General features: G+C 51.3%; 1 protein-coding gene across 11 annotated transcripts in view; it reads right to left on the reverse strand.

The window, feature by feature from the left end:
- Positions 1 to 16,374, reverse strand: part of LOC105476652 (mediator complex subunit 12) — a 23,799-nt gene continuing 7,425 nt past the window's right edge. The window contains exons 18-46 of one of the 11 annotated variants that reach the window (XM_071088315.1): positions 15,937 to 16,055; positions 15,607 to 15,750; positions 14,998 to 15,161; positions 14,663 to 14,794; positions 14,010 to 14,237; positions 13,690 to 13,834; positions 13,413 to 13,533; positions 12,916 to 13,017; positions 12,702 to 12,815; positions 12,275 to 12,450; positions 11,916 to 12,095; positions 10,507 to 10,578; positions 9,919 to 10,052; positions 9,591 to 9,752; positions 9,173 to 9,284; positions 8,917 to 9,006; positions 7,954 to 8,063; positions 7,572 to 7,707; positions 7,167 to 7,328; positions 5,752 to 6,126; positions 5,378 to 5,528; positions 5,024 to 5,220; positions 4,774 to 4,851; positions 4,629 to 4,683; positions 4,466 to 4,553; positions 1,614 to 1,836; positions 1,091 to 1,234; positions 488 to 569; positions 1 to 277 (exon numbers count right to left, since the gene is read on the reverse strand). In XM_071088315.1, coding sequence (XP_070944416.1) covers positions 234 to 277; positions 488 to 569; positions 1,091 to 1,234; positions 1,614 to 1,836; positions 4,466 to 4,553; positions 4,629 to 4,683; positions 4,774 to 4,851; positions 5,024 to 5,220; positions 5,378 to 5,528; positions 5,752 to 6,126; positions 7,167 to 7,328; positions 7,572 to 7,707; positions 7,954 to 8,063; positions 8,917 to 9,006; positions 9,173 to 9,284; positions 9,591 to 9,752; positions 9,919 to 10,052; positions 10,507 to 10,578; positions 11,916 to 12,095; positions 12,275 to 12,450; positions 12,702 to 12,815; positions 12,916 to 13,017; positions 13,413 to 13,533; positions 13,690 to 13,834; positions 14,010 to 14,237; positions 14,663 to 14,794; positions 14,998 to 15,161; positions 15,607 to 15,750; positions 15,937 to 16,055 — 4,040 coding nt within the window. In that variant the 3' untranslated portion in view covers positions 1 to 233. Of the gene's footprint in view, positions 278 to 487; positions 570 to 1,090; positions 1,235 to 1,613; positions 1,837 to 4,465; positions 4,684 to 4,773; positions 4,852 to 5,014; positions 5,221 to 5,377; positions 5,529 to 5,751; positions 6,127 to 7,166; positions 7,329 to 7,571; positions 7,708 to 7,953; positions 8,064 to 8,916; positions 9,007 to 9,172; positions 9,285 to 9,590; positions 9,753 to 9,918; positions 10,053 to 10,506; positions 10,579 to 11,915; positions 12,096 to 12,274; positions 12,451 to 12,701; positions 12,816 to 12,915; positions 13,018 to 13,412; positions 13,534 to 13,689; positions 13,835 to 14,009; positions 14,280 to 14,662; positions 14,795 to 14,997; positions 15,162 to 15,606; positions 15,751 to 15,936; positions 16,056 to 16,374 lie in introns of all 11 variants that reach the window. The other 10 variants (XM_071088314.1, XM_071088313.1, XM_011732773.3 and 7 more) reach the window with 10 other exon arrangements.

Consider the following 16,374-nt stretch of genomic DNA (forward strand, 5'->3'; position numbering starts at 1 on the left):
CTTTGCAAAGAAGCTCTGTGTATTGGGTGCAACAGCTCTGGGGTCTCTATATAAATAATATACAAAACCCAACAGCTCAATGCCTCACATTAACAAAAATACTAAAAACTTATTAAAAACGGAGCCTGAGGGAAGGGCCCCAACCACTACTGGTGCTAGCCCAGGAACGGGATTGGGAATTAAGAGGAAAGGGTGGGGCCACATCCAGTGCACAAGCAGTTCCTCCAGGTGGCTCAGTAGCGTCCAAATATGTTGGTACTGGGCTGTGGCTGGGTATCTGTGAAAAACCAGAGATTATCAGGGATGGAAGACCAGGCAGGGGTGTGGGTATGCACGAGGAAAGCTGTTCAGGTATCAAGGGAAGGGGATGGAATGGAATGCCTCCTCTCATAACCTGGGCCTGAAGCCATCTTTTCAGCTACTTTGGCCCACCCCGCCCCCTAAATTTATTCCATGGGGTTCTCCTCGGGAAGGCAGGCAGGCTTACTGGAGAGCTGTTGTTGAAGTTGCCGGACCAAAGCTGCTGTCTGTTGCTGCTGCTGGGTCTGCTGAAGCCCCTGGCGCTGGAACTGGGTGGAAATAGGAAGTGGAAGACTGAAGTCTAACTTTTCTCCTTCTTCAACCTCCTTTCCCAATCCGTTTGTTTTTGTTTTTGTGACGGAGTCGCGCTCCATCCCCCAGGCTGGAGTGTAGTGGTGTGATCTCGGCTCACTGCAACCTCTGCCTCCCAAGTTCAAGCAATTCTCTGCCTCAGCCACCCACGTAGCTAGGATTACAGGTGCCCACCACCATGCCTGGCTTTTTTTTTTTTTTTTTTTTTTTTTTTTTAATTTTTAGTAGAGATGGGGTTTCACCATCTTGGCCAGGCTGGTCTCAAACTCCTGATCTCAAGTGATCCACCTGCCTCGGCCTCCCAAAGTGTTGGGATTACGAGCGTGAGCCTCGCACCTGGCCTCCCAATCCCTCTTTAGGGTGCCATGCCCTGCCTCCCACCTCTACCCTATTCCATACTGTCCCCAACCCAGTTCACTGGCTGCATGCCCAACCTGGGCAGTTGTCCCTGAGCCTGGGGCTCTAGTCCAGTAGCTACCTGGGGCTGGGACTGGGGCTGGGGTTGGGGAGGAGCCGCCTGTTGCTGCTGTTGCTGCTGGTGTTGCTGTTGTTGCTGTTGCTGCTGCTGCTGTTGCTGTTGCTGTTGCTGCTGCTGCTGCTGCTGTTGCTGCTGCTGCTGCTGCTATAAGAACATAAAAGATACTTCAGAAGGAGCAGAGGGAGAAAGCTAAGACTCAGAACTGGAGGGCTGAGGGCAGGGGATGAGGAAGCAGGGTGGGAGCTCGGGGTCTACTGCCTTCCCTTTTTAGACAGCTGCCCAGAAAGAAACCAAATCTAGGGTACCCAGTGGACAATGTCCAACTCTCTCCTACTATGATTCCCAGAAAACAAAAAGGGGGAGGGTAGGAAACTAACTTCTCCAGCACCACTAGAGGCCAGCTGCTCTGCTAGGTGTTTTGATACACTGCCTCGTTTAGTCTTGGTAACTGTGTGGGAAGAACTTGTGCCTCTCCTCTTCCCTGGGCTCCCAGGTCCCAGAGGAAATTTCCCCAGTGCCTTACCCGCAGGATCTGCTGCTGCTGCTGCTGCCGGATGTGGTACTGCTGCTGCTGCTGTTGCTGTTGCTGTTGTTGCTGCTGCTGCTGTTGCTGTTGCTGCTGTTGCTGCTGCTGTTGCTGCTCAGGTAGGATGGCTGTTGAGCGGACGCCTGCCTGGACGCCCTGGGCACTCATTGGAGTCATGGTACTTATCATGGGTGTCTGCTGCAGTGTCTGGTGTGAAAACCTCCAAAGACAAGAGGACCAGAGGTCAAGGTGTGAGGGAGGTGGGGAGAGGGGGTCAGTATAAACCTCGGGTCCCTGACCTGAAAGAAACGTTAGCAGGTTATTTCATTCATTCCTCTTGTCACTAACCAGACTTCCAGTCTGGGGAATAAGTTGCATAAGATGATACTCTATTTTAGTGTCTCATAACCTTAATGGTTAGGAATTTTTCATCTGCATTAGCTATTTTTTCTCTTACAAAAATGAAAAATAGGGCTGGGTACGGTGGCTCACACCTGTAATCCCAGCACTTTGGGAGGCTGAGGCGGGCGGATCACTTGAGGTCAGGAGTTCCAGACCAGCCTGGCCAACATGGTGAAACCCCGTCTCTAGCAAAAATACAAAAAAAAATAGCTGAGCGTGGTAGTGGGCGCCTGTAATCCCAGCTACTCGGGAGGCTGAGGCAGGAGAATTGCTTGAACTCCAGCCTGGACGACAGAGCGAGACTCTATCTCAAAAAAAAAAAAAAAAAAAAAAAAAAAAAAAAAAAAAAAGATAGGCATTCTATAAACACTCATTGAGGTTTTTTGCTGTTGCTGTTGTTGTTCCCCAATAACATTTCAAGTTGTTCTACTACACCTGTATATCACTCCAAGAGTCTACTGGCCAGGCTCCCCGTCTCAAGTCTTCTTTTTTCTTTTTGAGACAGAGTCTCACTCTGTCGCCCAGGTGGGAGTACAATGATGCAATCTCGGCTCACTGCAACCTCCACCTCTCAGGTTCAAGCAATTCTCCTGCCTCAGCCTCCCGAGTAGCTGGAATTACAGGCGCATGCCACCACACCCAGATAATTTTTGTATTTTTAGTAGAGACGGGATTTCACCACGTTGACCAGGCTGATCTCAAACTCCTGACCTTAGGTCATCTGCCCACCTGGGCCTCCCAAAGTCCTGGGATTACAGGCATGAGCCACCACGCCCAGCCTGAAGTCTTCTTCTTGCACCTCCCAGTACACATGCTATCCATTCATTCCAAGGAGTCTTGCAACATACCCAACTCCTCCTATCACTCTTCTGATCAAAAGAGTCCTTACTTCCCGGGACTGTGTCTCAATTCTTCAGCTGAGCATTCAAGGCCATCTCTCAGCCTGCCCCCTCCTAGCCTAGCCCCAGTGACTTCCCCAGCACAGATTTTACACTCCATCCAGGCCCTTCTCCCCAGACACCATCCTCATTCTTGTCCCCATGTCTTTGTTCATGTTACATCCTCTACCTGGAATGCCCTTTCCTCTTCTCCACAAATCCCAATCACAGCTATTCTTCAAAGGCCAACTCAAGTCTGACCTCCTTCATGAAACATTCTCTGATGAGTCAGGCCCACAGATACTACCCCGTACTTTTTCTCAATCCGCATTTTACCTCATAGCATACAACTGCATACCTGATTATATCTTTGCTCAGAGTGTTCTCTCAATGTTCTTCTGTAAGTCTCATCTCCCCAGCTATAGTAAAGATTCTTTGTAGTGAGGAACTATGCATTTTGGGGTTTTTTGCTATCTTTCTTCACCTCACCCAGTCCTGGTATAGTGCTGGCCACACAATGGGCAGTTAGTCCACTCCCCAGTGTTCTTAATCCCAAGCTTTGGAGTCTCTAAACCTGGTTACAAGGCCTGAACTAAGGCTTGACTAACATTAACCATGGTGGGAGGATTCATTCATTAATCCATCCTGGTATTCAACCTGGTATTTAAAGCCGGTACCGGCTTTAGGACTCCTTATCATGTAGTTCATCTATGAACTCCAGATATTTTTTTTTTCTTTTTCTTTTTTTTTTTTTGAGACAGTGTCTCACTCTGTCACCACTGCAGTGCAATGGCGCAATCAATCTTGGCTCATTGTGCGATTACAGCTCACTGCAGCCTCAAACTCCCAGGCTCAAACAATCCTCCCACCTCAGCCTCCTGAGTAGCTGGGACTACAGGCATGCACCACCATGCCCAGCTAATTAAAAAAAAATTTTTTTTGGCCAGGTGTGGTGGCTCAGTTCAAGACCAGCCTGGGCAACATGGCGAAACCCCATCTCAACTAAAAATCCAAAAAATTAGCTGGGCGTGGTGGTGTGTACCTGTAGTTCCAGCTACTTGGGAGGCCGAGGTAGGAGGGTCACCTGAGCCTGGGAGGTCGAGGCTGCAGTGAGCCATGATCATGCCACGACACTCCAGCCTGGGCAACTGGAGTGAGACTCTGTTTCAAAAAAATATGTTTTTTTTTTTTTTTAGAGATGGGATCTCCCTATGTTGCCCAGGCTGGCCTCGAATTCCTGGACTCAACTGATTCTCCCACCTTGGGCCCCCAAGTGCTGGGACTACCAGTGTGAGCTACCACACAGCCCAGATTTTTCCATGAGTCAGATAAACAATTTCCCCTCTCTGGGCCTCAAAGAACTGTTAAGGAAGTACACATGAAACTATTGGTCTCCAGGGTCCCTTCCAGCTCGAGACTTCTGTGGTTATGGGCTATGTGGCCAGATAAGTATTCTTGACGTCTCCGAAAGTTCTGACCAGTCCCATCACCTTCAGGCACGGGCTTTCCCAAGTCAAATGCTCCCTTATACCTCTGCATCTCTTCCTAGCTCACCACTACTTTGGGTACCTTTGAGTGGAGGTCAGTCCATGTCCATAGGTGGGGGCCTGCTGGTGCACATAGCCACTGGGCCGCTGTTGCAGGTGGCGGGTAGGATCTACAAGAGTAGGATTGGTAGAAGGGTGGGTGCTCTGGTAAGGCTGGCTGGAGTAGCTGGGGGGCACCATGGTACCTGCAGGGCCTGTGTGTTGCTGCAATCCCACATGAGAAACATAAGGAGTATAGCCCTGGAGGGAAGGAGGAGAGAGGGAATCAGGGCTGAGAGTATGCAAAGCAGCTTGCCTCATCCCCCGAGTCTCACAATCCCAGGCTCTTACCTGGGAAGTCTGCAAACCGTAGGAAGAGCTGGGAGTCATCTGATGGACAGATGACTGTCCCAACATGCCCTGACTCTGCTAAAGGAAGAGAAGAGAACAACTCAAACTCAGGAAATGCTTGCTGCCATCTCATCTCTTGTGTCTCGTGCTCTGAGTGTCCTTGTGAAGATCCCGTGTCTCCTCAGTCCTGTGACCCTCAAAAGCCCCTCTCCCTGACAGCCCTCCCTACTGCCCCTCTCACTATCTTTGCCTGGAGCTGTTGGCGAAGGCGCTGTCCTTGGGGCACCGCAGGTTGCTGCTGCCGGTACACAGAGGTCTTATAAGAGGAGGGTTCTAGGCCCATGACGCCAGTCATGGTTGTGGGCAGCACTCCAGGGTAAGTCGGTCGGGTGGGCAGCTTCTGCATTGGTAAGCGCACAGGGCGGTACGGGTCCACACGAGGGCCACCTGGAAAGGAGAGTGGGCTGACCTCTAGGCTCCTCATCCCTCTGTCTCTTGCTCAGTGTCCTTGACATCCATAGCTCCTCAGGGGAACGGCATCACCCTTTGGGCAGGGGGAGTATACACCTAGGTCCCTCCAGCATTCCTAGTGGCTGGCACTCACCTGCAGGTAGTGGCTGGTTCTGGGTGTACAGGCCTATGGAGCCTTGCCTGTAATTAAGGTGGGTTATGGAACCAGGGTTTGGGTGGTGCAGGAGGTCTGGAGGCACTGTCACACCATAAGGGCCGCTCCGACCCGGGCCCATTCCATAGTCCTGTGTGAGTGACAGAAGAAGAGGGTGAGTGGGTTGTAGCTGAGTGGGGTCGGGGAGCTGGGGGAGAATGAGGTAAAGAGGAGCTGGATTCGTACACGGTTAATTTTTATTATGATTCTAATGGCACCCCTTCCTTATGCGCCCCCACCCCTCCCACAAACCAGAAACTGGAGCGTCATGAAGTAAGAGGCTGTGGGAGAACTGTCATGGGGGAGACGCTCACCTCTGTCTTGGCAGCTGGCTGGCTGCGTTTCTTGCCCTTGGTGGACTTCTTCTTGCGTTCCTCAGTACTGGGTGGAGCAGCCCCCGGTTTGTCAGTTTTGGGGGGCTCTGGAGCCTTTTTCTCAGGCTCTAGCAGGGTAGGAGCAGGGGGCTCCTCATCTTCTGGGGGCAGTGGCAGCGGCTCCAGGTAATAGGCGCGGGGCCGGGGCCTCAGGTGTGTGTGGTAGAGCAGCAACCGCTGCTGCTCCTCTCCTCGAGCCACTCGCCGGTCCACCCGCACTGTTCCAAACCAGCCCCAAGACAGCGGTGCTGACGGCTTCAACCCCTCAAAAAGATCCCAGGGCGAGATCTTCTGTTTGGTGGAAACCTGTAGACCCTGCTCCAGAAAATGAAAAACAATAAGCTGTTGGGACTTAGAAAACACAAGAGAGACCGCAAGCACTTGTAGGAGTGGGTAGAAAGTCATAGGTAGATTCAAGAGAGATGGTAAGAAACAGACAGACACGGATACACACATACGTGCAGAAGAGAGTTATGCGGGGAGAGAGTGAAGGGTGGGGGACAGGGAGAGGTATGGAGGCGCAAGATGAAGCCAGCCAGGACCAGGAGAGGAGACGAATGAACGGGGCGGGCGGCGGGCGTGCGGGGAGAGAAGCCGAGACCGGGAGAGAAAGGGGTTGGGGAGAAAGCCAGAGAGGAAGTGGGGAGGGAGAGGGATTGACATTCAGAGGCAGACAGAAAAAGGAAGGCAGAGAAAGAGAGAGAGGAAGGCAGGGAGAGATTCTGCCTTTAGGCAGGCAGAGAAAGACAGAGTCAGAGAGGGAGAGAGAAACAGGAAGAGAGACAAAAAGGTGGAGAGACAAAGAAAGGCAAACGAGTCAGACACGGAGAGAGACAGAGACAGAGGAAAAGAGACAGATGGACTAGGAAGACAGATGAAGAGAATGTATATATGAAGGAGTTAGACTTTGGGTTTTAAACTATACACAATAATTATGGTTACTCAACAAATACGCAACTGACAGAGAGGGAAAAGATAAAACTGTGCCGAGATGGGTGGGTGTAGGGAGAGAAACACAGAAATAAAAGAGATACAGGCTGTCGGCCAGATAGATGGGTGGGGTAGGACATGAGGCAGGTGGAGCAGAGGAAAGAGGAGGTTAGGGTATTGAGAAATGGGTGGTATGTTAAAAGGTGAGGGCAGGGTGAAGGAAAGAGGGTGGGACTCCAGAGATGGAGATGAAATGTGAGGAAAGTTAAGTGATTTGCTGAAAACCCCCGAGATGGTGTTCACTGGCAGAGACTGGATGGGCTCCTGAATCTGATGAGTCTGTTGGAGCTACAAAGCTGATGCAGGGAAAGTTCTTGCCCAAAGGGGAAAAAAGGCAAGGGACATGGGCAGACAATGGAACATGCCTCCTTCTTGAAGATGGAATCGAAGCCAGCAATCTTGTTGCCCTTGGTATCAATAAGGGAGCCCTGTGGCTCACACGTGATGACATCTCGGGTCTGCTTGGGCAGTGGCAGCAGCTGGCGAACCTTTTCCAGACTGTCTGACTGGCGTTCCCCCAACTCCTTCTGCAGGCACAGGAAGATGGGACAAGAGTTCAGAGATACAGAAAACAGGGATGGGAAGTCTCAGGGGACAGCACAGAACTTGGCACAGAGAAGACCCCCACTCAGTAAATGCTCATGGCATGAGTAACAAAGAAAAGATAGACATGAGAAGGAAAGGTAGAGGGCTCAAGCCAGAAGCAAGTTCCTGAGGCTGGACAGCAGATTCCGGTTCCCGCAATCCTTGTCCCTGCCTCCTCTGCTCACCTGTAGCTTCTTTGCCAGGTTCATGTATGCACGCTTGTTTTCCTCCATGCTACCTTGGGAGATGCTAGACATGTCTGCAGCCAATGTCCCATTGATGAGCACGCTCAGCATGTCCAACACAGTAGTGAAGAGCTCACTGAGACAGGAAGCCAGAGAGAAAACCAGAGAAGAAAGAGGTGAAGATAGAAAAAGGCCTCAGCAGAGGACACAAACAGGGAGAGGTGCTTAATATGTCATCCCGAGGGCACCAAAATCATATGGGGAGCCCAGGGCCATGGAGTCCACAGTAACAGCCATACCAATCTCAGTGGGTGCACCTGACGTGGGAGTAAGGGGAGCCTCTTGGGTATGAAACTGCAGGGAGCAGGTGGGGATGCTTTACTTGTTGGACTGCATGTCGACAGTGCCGCTGATGATGATCTCCAGGAGGAGCATGGCCCACTCCGTGGTCTGCTGGGTGCTGCGCTGCACCGTGTCAAACATGCCCCCAACCTGCCAGGGCCACAACAAGTCAGTCAGATGGCTCAGGGACAAGGCCAGAGTTTAAGGAAAGCTTAGTTCAAATCTGAGTTGGGACGCCTGAGTTCATGCTTGAGTTGAACCTATGATTTACTATATGATCTCAAGACAATGAGGGAATTCTTGACATCTCTGGGCCTCTGTTTCCCTACTTAGAAAGTGATGGGAGTTGGACTGAATGATTTCCAGGATTCCATTCAACATTCCACAATGGGTTTCCAGTGCTTCTAGGGCCCAGTCAGAATCTAGGATACTGAGGCAGAGTCCCTGCAAGGATCCAGGGTACATAATCTATTGGACCATGACCACAGTGATACAGCCCCCTTAACCACTTTCAGTCCCTGCATTCTTTCAGAGAACACGGTTAATACTTCAAGACTCAGGCCGGGCACGGTGGCTCATGCCTATAATCTCAGCACTTTGGGAGGCTGAGATGGACGGATCATTTGAAGTCAAGAGTTCAAGACCAGCCTGGCCAGCATGGTGAAACCCCATCTCTATGAAAAATACAAAAATTAGCCAGGTGTGGTGGCGCACACCTGTAGTCCCAGCTACTCAGGAAGTTGAGGCTTGAGAATCACTTGAACCCGGGAGGTGGAGGTTGCAGTGAGCTGAGATGGTGCCACTGCACTCCAGCTTGGGTGACAGAGCGAGACTCCGACTCCAAAAAACAAAACAAAACAAAACAAAACAAAACAAAAAAAACTTCAAGACTCAGAATAACCTGGGGCTTCTATCCTTACCCCCATTCTCCCCAACCTGAGGCTTTTGCACTCTGCATTTCTAGCCCTACCCTCTTCCTTCTTTCCCTAGCTGGCCTTCTCACCAGGTTGAGCCGCAGTTTGAGTGCCTCATGCATAAGCTGCTTTGGTTTGCAATCATCTAAGTACTGGTCATCTCGCCAATTATTCACAATCTAGAATAGAAACAAATAAAATATGCAGTTCAGGGATCTTCGTGTTTCCATCTCACAACAGCCAATATGTTTATCAGAAAGTACTGAAGTTTCCAAGTACAGAGTAACCCCTTAGGTGCATCCTTCCCTGCCCTCCTGCCCACCTCCATGGCCCAGAGATCTGTACCTGGTGCACCTGGCTGTAGAGGGAGGTAAGGAGTCCCTCGCGTTGTTCATCCTGCCCTTTCAGACATGTTAGTACCAGTGATAAGAAGGGCTGCTGGCTCAACAGGGACATGCTAGAGACGAGAGAGAAGAGAAGAGAAGAGAAGAGAAGAGAAGAGAAGAGAAGAGAAGAGAAGAGAAGAGGAGGAGAGGAGAGAAGAGGAGAAAAGGGAGACTGTGGGTTGGGAGTCAACTTCCAACCTCATTCTCCAGACTCTACTCTCCTAAGACCTAGCCTCTTGCTCAGCCATGCCCACTCTTATCCTCTGATTTTCCACTTTCCTATGATGCTTCTCCTTAGCCCCAATTTTATTCTTCCCCAGGCCTGCCTTTTCTCCTTTCTACCTCTCAATCTTGGTCCACTCCCTAAGCCCCTTTACCTCTTCTGCTTTTGTCGATCACGTTCTTTGCGTGAAGAGGAACCCAGGTGCTGACCCTTCTCCAATTCCTCCCCAGCAGCCTTTAACACATGTCCCTGGACTGAGGTGGGCAGTTTAGCAATGAGGGGGGCCACCAGCCATACACCAGAGCGCTCTAGAGAGCTGGAGAACAGAGGACACAGGGTCACAGGGGAGCCAGGCAAGGCTGGAACAATCCATCCTCTCCTTTCCCTGATGGACATGCTGGTATCTCCACGCATCTGACATCACTCATGCTACCAGCAGAGAAATTCCTAAGGGGATGGGTCCTAACATGTTTCTATCCGACCTGAGCACAGGCTTGGTCTTGCTGCTGCTGGGCATGTTGCTTGCAGTACTTCCAGAAGATGACCCTGTCTCTGCTGACTGTTGGAAAACCTCGATTGTGGCCTTGGCAATGTTCTCCAAGAGGGAGTTCATCTCCTGGGGAGGATGAAAGGCACAGAAGTGCTAAAATAGGTAGCTAAGGGTGAAGGAAAGCAGATGGTAGGAGAGATGGGAGATGAGGGAGAAGGACAGCACTGGCGGAGGTTGATGGGGAGATAGGAACCCAACTCTGTTGGGACTCATGTCCTCTAGTACCTCCGTATTTCTCCAATTCCTCATTGTCTTCTCCTTTACATACCTCCTTACATCTATGGCCAGATAAACAGGCTCCACCACCACCACCACCAAGCTTCCCCACAGCTCAGAGCTCCAACACTCTCAACCCATTTCCCTTATCATCAGCTCCACTTGTTCACCATTTTCCCATCCCCTCTTATCTCTCAGCTCAAGAGCCCAAGGGTAGGATCTAGGTTCTTCTGTGGTGGACCGCCTCCCTGACACATGGAGCTGAACGTGAACACAGGAAAGGGAGGGTCCAGGCACTACTCACATTGTTAGGGGTCTGCTTGATCATGAGCTGCAGCTCCAGGGAAGACTGGCGCATGGTCCACTGGTCCAAGTTCTGTGATAGAGGCCCCACACCCAGGCTAGTAATCATCGTGTTACCCCCAGCTACCCACCAATCTGAGGCCAATTCCTGTTCTCCTGCAACATTGAATCACAGACTCCTGGAGGTCTGAAAGGGACCTCTATGTCCCCATCTTTAAGAAAGACTACATTTAGGGAGGCTGAGGCAGGCGGATCACCTGAGGTTAGGAGTTCGAGATCAGCCTGGCCAACATGGCAAAACCCCATCTCTACTAAAAATACAAAAATTAGCCGGGCGTGGTGGTGGGCGCCTGTAATCCCAGTTACTCAGGAGGCTGAGGCAGGACAATCGCTTGAACTTGGGAGGCAGAGGTTGCAGTGAGCTGAGATCGCGCCACTGCACTCCAGCCTGGGTGACAAGAGCAAGACTCCGTCTCAAAAAAAAAAAAAAAAAAAAAAGACTACATTTAAATAGTCCAAACTAGTTGAAAATCTTTCCAATTTTTAAAACAGTTCAGGAAAGATTTCACATCTTTCCCATCCCTTCGTATCAGGAAGTTCTGCTTAATGCTTAACCTTGAAATCCTTGATGTTAAAGTCGAAGCCTGCTTCTCTCGTTTTAGACCAACTGCTCAAAGTCCCTGACAGGACCTTTATAAGACAATCTCTCAAAGTCCTATAGAGACCAGAAGGCTACTGTTAGCTAATCTCTCTTCGACACTGTCTCTCCTGGGCTGAAGAGACCTTATTCCTTTAGCTTTTCCTCAATGGCTTTATTTTTCCACTCTCTGGTCATCTGAAGGTGTGAGGCAATGTGAAGTGGAAAGTGCACAGACATGTCTGGGTTCACATATTGACTCTAAACTTATCAGCTATGTGACCTTAGACAAGTTACTTAACCTCTTCAAGCCTCAGTTTCCTCATCGGTCAAACAGGGAGGCTCATCTACTTCATAGGGTCATAAAGATTAAATGAGGAAATGTGTGCAGAGTACCTAGCACAGTACCTGGCACAAAACACATGCTCAGCAAGTAGTAGCCATTACTATTCAGTTCTGAGCCATGGCCAAAATGCCAAATATACAAGGCCCACGCCTAGGCCTCCCAGATGCTATGCTTCCCATTGATAAGCTAGATTCATTCCAGATAGCTATGCCCTCACCTAATACTCTTACACTGGAGTCTAGACCCTATTGGACTTACTCCTTAGCCCATGCTGGAGCCGTGTTTCTCTCGCTACCTCTCCCCTCCACTATATCCTTGTTTGTCTTCCTCTCTACTTAACTCCCCCTCTCCTTTTCTCAAGGTTCCTATTGTTTCTCCCCAGATTGGGCCCACTGCTTCCTCTGCGGCCCCCACAGCCTTGGCCTACCTGGAGAATGCGCTTTATGCGCTGCCGCTGGGGGTTTTCCCCATCCTCATTGTCCAGCAGTCGATGTGGGTAGCAGATGAGCTGCATGAGGCGCTGCGCCTGGGCACTACTCAACACTGGGTCTTGCAGGTCATTGCTGTCCTCACACAGCGACTTAAGGCAACGTTCTCCTACCCATTCCTGAGGAAGCTGACAATCAGGGACTGGGAGCAACCAGTGAGGGGGTTAGGAGTATGGGGGATGGGCTGGAGTTGGTAAGGAACACAATGTATAGTAGGGAGGTGGTGTGATCATGGGCTGGAAACAGGACTATATTACACAGAGGCATTTAGGAGGTGTGAGAGGAAGGTGAGACTGACCTGTTGGCAGATGCTGCGCAGCACGTACTTGGCATAGACATCCAGACTGGCTGTCTCCACAGAGATGTTGCGGCCACCCTGCCTCCGACCACCACTGCCACCTCCTCCCTCCTCCTCTGGAAGTTCTTCTGTTCCTCCTGTCACAGTGAAGCCTGAACCTTTCAGTTCCGCATCCCCTGTGGTTCACGGGTGGGAGATAGGGAGGGCAGAGTGAGATTGGAACACTGTGTGGAGACCCACCCTGGGCCCACAGAGGCAGAAACACCCCAAATCCTGCCCTATGGGACAGAAATATACTTCTCTCCCTCCCCTCCTCCCGAAAGGTCAGAGAGACCACCTTCAGAAGGGAGAAAGACTGTCCCTTGTAGTTTAGCTGGCACTCCACCCTATACACACTTCTGGCACCACTCCCTTCCTACCCCCGTACCAAGTACAAACACAGCCTTGAGAACAGCAAACACAGCTCCATCCACGATGCGGTTCTGGGAGGCAGCCAGCAGGTGGCGGTCACAGGAGGAGCGGATTCCTACTGTAGGCTTGTCTGGGGAAGGCGATGAAGTCAGGGGAAGCAAAAGTGGAATCCATGGAGGCAGGGGAACCACACTTTCTACTGTTGGCTGGTTCAGATCAGGGTCACTTACTTCCATCAGACTGGCAAGGATTGAGCTGCGGTGTCTTGAAAAGGTGAAGGAGGATGCGGCAGGTAAGCCGGGCCCCTGGCTCAGAGTCCTGTTCACTACAAGCTAAAAGGAAGACAAAACAGATCTGGGAAGGATGAAGCTGAAATGCATGTGGGTTTGTATGTGTGCGTGCCTGCATGCATGCAAGTGTATGGCAGGGGCATGGGAGAGAAGATGAGGTAAAGTGAAAGGAGAAAAAGCAAGATAATATTGAAAGCGAGGTAGAGCAGAGAACTGTTATGCAGTCGAAGGGTCAGAAATTGGAAAGGTCAGGGCTGCAAATCCAGGGCTAAAAAACAGGTTCCTTCTAGCCTTCAGCATACCAAAGGACTGGCCTTCTGGGGAAGGCCAGGGAGCCGCAGCAAGGTCTCCCACAGTGAACAATGAGAGGATGGCCGTCCAGTGTGTATTGAAATTTGAGGTCTAGAAATGCTAGGGGTTACAGATTGGTAGTTCACCAGCATTAAGGAGTGAAGGGATGGCAGCACAGCGAATCAGATCTTCCAGGAGCAAACACTGCCGAGCGATGAGGATGGCAACAAAAGTAGCCAACGAGTCATGAAAAGACAGGTCACTGACCTGGAGGAAAAAACAGACAGACACCACGACTCAGAGTGGAGGCCCACTCAAAGCAGTGTGCCTCCACTCTATGGAACTCTGTCCCTGGTCAGAGGATCATGACCGGCCCCTGCCCTGGTCACTGCTCCACTAGCAAGACCCCACCCCAAGTCTCACATCTACATTGCAGAGGAGGTCGTTGAAACCACAAGTGCCATTGTTAGAGGAGCAGCACAAGGCCTTAAGCACTCCTAGCCATTCTGCACTCAGTGACTTGCAATAGCCGGTCAGCTCTGCACACAGGATTGCGATGTCATTCACCCTAGGGAAAAGTACAAATGCCCTCAGGAAAACCCTTGCTCCACAAAACCTCAGACCCATTAACTTCTCATCTCTGCCCCAGTATATAATCAAGGTTGTAGTACCTCCCAGATACCTCAGCCCTCCCTATCTCAGGTGGGGGCATGGTGCCCTTCCTCACTCAGTACACCCCATACCTATCGGGATCATGGTGCCCCACACAGACGTGCATAAGGGCATTGCAGACAAAGCTGTAGCGGTTAGCAGGGTTCTCACTAAGACTCTTGCCTAGCCCTGTGTAGGTGAAGGTGTGAGCTGCAGGGTTCTCTAGAGTGTCAATCATGAACTCAGGTGCCCAGCGCATATTTGATTCCGATGGCTCCACGTTGCAGTAGATGGTGTTCTTCACCTTTGAGCAAAAGTCGCTGCAGGGATGGAGGAAAGGAGATAGTAGTGTTGAAGAAGGTCTGCTGAGGTCGAGGGATGGTCAGGAAATGGGAGAAAAGAAAAAAAGGAGAAAGTGAGGGATGAAGGATCTTGGGACAAGAAAAGGGAGATGGGACAAAACGGACTGGGCAGGAAAGGAACCACATGGGAATAAGGAACTGGGGCCTCTGAAGGCAGCGAGGAAGAGAGGGAAGAGTTTGGGCCCCACAGATATAGGTGGCGGGCAAGCCTGCTGAGGAAGAGGGCCCACTCTTGGTAACACAACAGTATGTGGAGGACACAGTCCACAAATGACCCTAGACAGGCAGCAGGGTCCCGGGCCATGCTCTCCTCCTGAGTTGGGTGGTTATGGGAAGAAGGGAGTAGGTCCCACTTGCTACCCCTTACCTTCCACCGCTCTTACCTGAAGAGCTCCCCAAATTTGTTCTTTAAATGGCTACAGGAGGTGTACAGATCATAGAGATAAGCAAGGATACAGCGCTCTGCAGAGGAGCCATCGGACCGGTTCATCCCATGCTTCACAACACCACACAGCCTGCATGAAGAAGCAAGGTTGGGAGGGTCAGCAGATGGTATGCGGGCTCCTCCAAACGGATTCAAGCCTCTGGGAAATACCATTCCTTTCCCATCTGAGTGGCAGGCACTTCCCCAGAGTATGAGGAAGTGCATGCTCTTCCCAGGCCACTTCCACCAGCATTCGCCAGAGCTTTGTTTCATTTATTCCAAGGTCCTGCTTACCCCTCAAAGACCTGTGCCATCTGGTCCTGGTTGAGGATGAGGCAGGCATGATAGTGCCGCAGGACAGCCACGATGCACAGGCACAGGCTAGTAGTGTAGCTGCCCACCAGATCCGAGGATTTGAGAAGCAGCTCAGCCTCAACTACACTCAGTTCATTCAGCAGCTAGCAGAGTGAACAGGGGTGAGAAATGCAAAGAGGCCCCTCATGTTACATAGAACCCACCTTCCTGTGCGGACGCTGGCAAGGCTGGGCCTGAGCCCCTTCCTGCTGGAGCCACCTCAGGATAGAAGGGCTCGTTACCCTATGCCACGGTCCTTTAGTCTATCAACACCACCTCTAACCAGTATCCAGGATACAGTTCTATGAACTCCACAGTGGGAGGACGGTCTGTGTCCAATGCTCTAATCTGCCTCTTGGCCTTCCCAGGGAGCACTTGTCTCTATTCCTACAGTCTCAGCTCATGTTCCACTTCCCCCGTGCTAGTCTTTCTGCCCCTTCAAATAGCCTGGGAAACTGGCTGGAGCATTTACCCCTGTCCTTATGACCCTCCATAGCCCCTATATGGCACGAACTCCTTCCTCCACCCTCATCTCCCCAACTTCCCCACCTGAATGGCAAAGTCGATGAGGCCACTGATGCTGAGTGAATATTCCATGAGGTCGAAGATGAACTGCACATGCTGCACCAGAGGCAAGTGGTATGACATGCCAAGGGCAAAGCTCGTGATCTGCTCCAGAACATTCCGGGAGACCTGATAAGGGCAGTGGGAGTGAGACGGGAGTGGAGAGAAGAAAGAACCAGGGAAGCAGGAAAGGATGACAGTGGAAGGGGATGAGACCAGGAGGCTTAGCCTGCCTAGCGGGGAGAAGATAGGGAAGAAAAGGAAAACAGGAGAGGAGGCCAGAATGTGGGAAAGGGGCTGGGCTTAGGCCCACACCTGAGCCGTGACCTGGTGTTGGTCATAATGTGAAAGGTGCTGGAACTTAGCAAAGATATCTTCAGCAGTGGGGAAGGCTTCAGGCCGGTTGCGTCGCCGCTTCTGCCCATCCTCCCCACCTGAGGGGACAGTTGAAAGGGACCAGTCAAGATAGGGAAGATAACTAGTTGACTAGGGGTAGGGAGTGGGGTATGGAGAGAAGGCTATGGGAGGGAGGGAGGGAGGGAGAGAGGGAAGGAGGGAGGGAGGGAAGGAAGGAAGAGGGAAGCAGGGAAGGGAGGGTCAAGGAAGGGATGGGGGAGGAATGAAGGGAAGGGGACAGTGAAGCAAAGGTTTAGAGGACCACAGACTATGTGGACCTTAAAGGAATATGTACAGGGAGGTGCTAGGTTGAGGGAGGGAAGGGAGAGGGAGGGAGGGCAGTATGGGGCTTACTGT

The sequence above is a fragment of the Macaca nemestrina genome, chromosome X, assembly GCF_043159975.1.
Source record: "Macaca nemestrina isolate mMacNem1 chromosome X, mMacNem.hap1, whole genome shotgun sequence".
In the NCBI taxonomy this organism is placed as follows: Eukaryota; Metazoa; Chordata; class Mammalia; order Primates; family Cercopithecidae; genus Macaca; species Macaca nemestrina.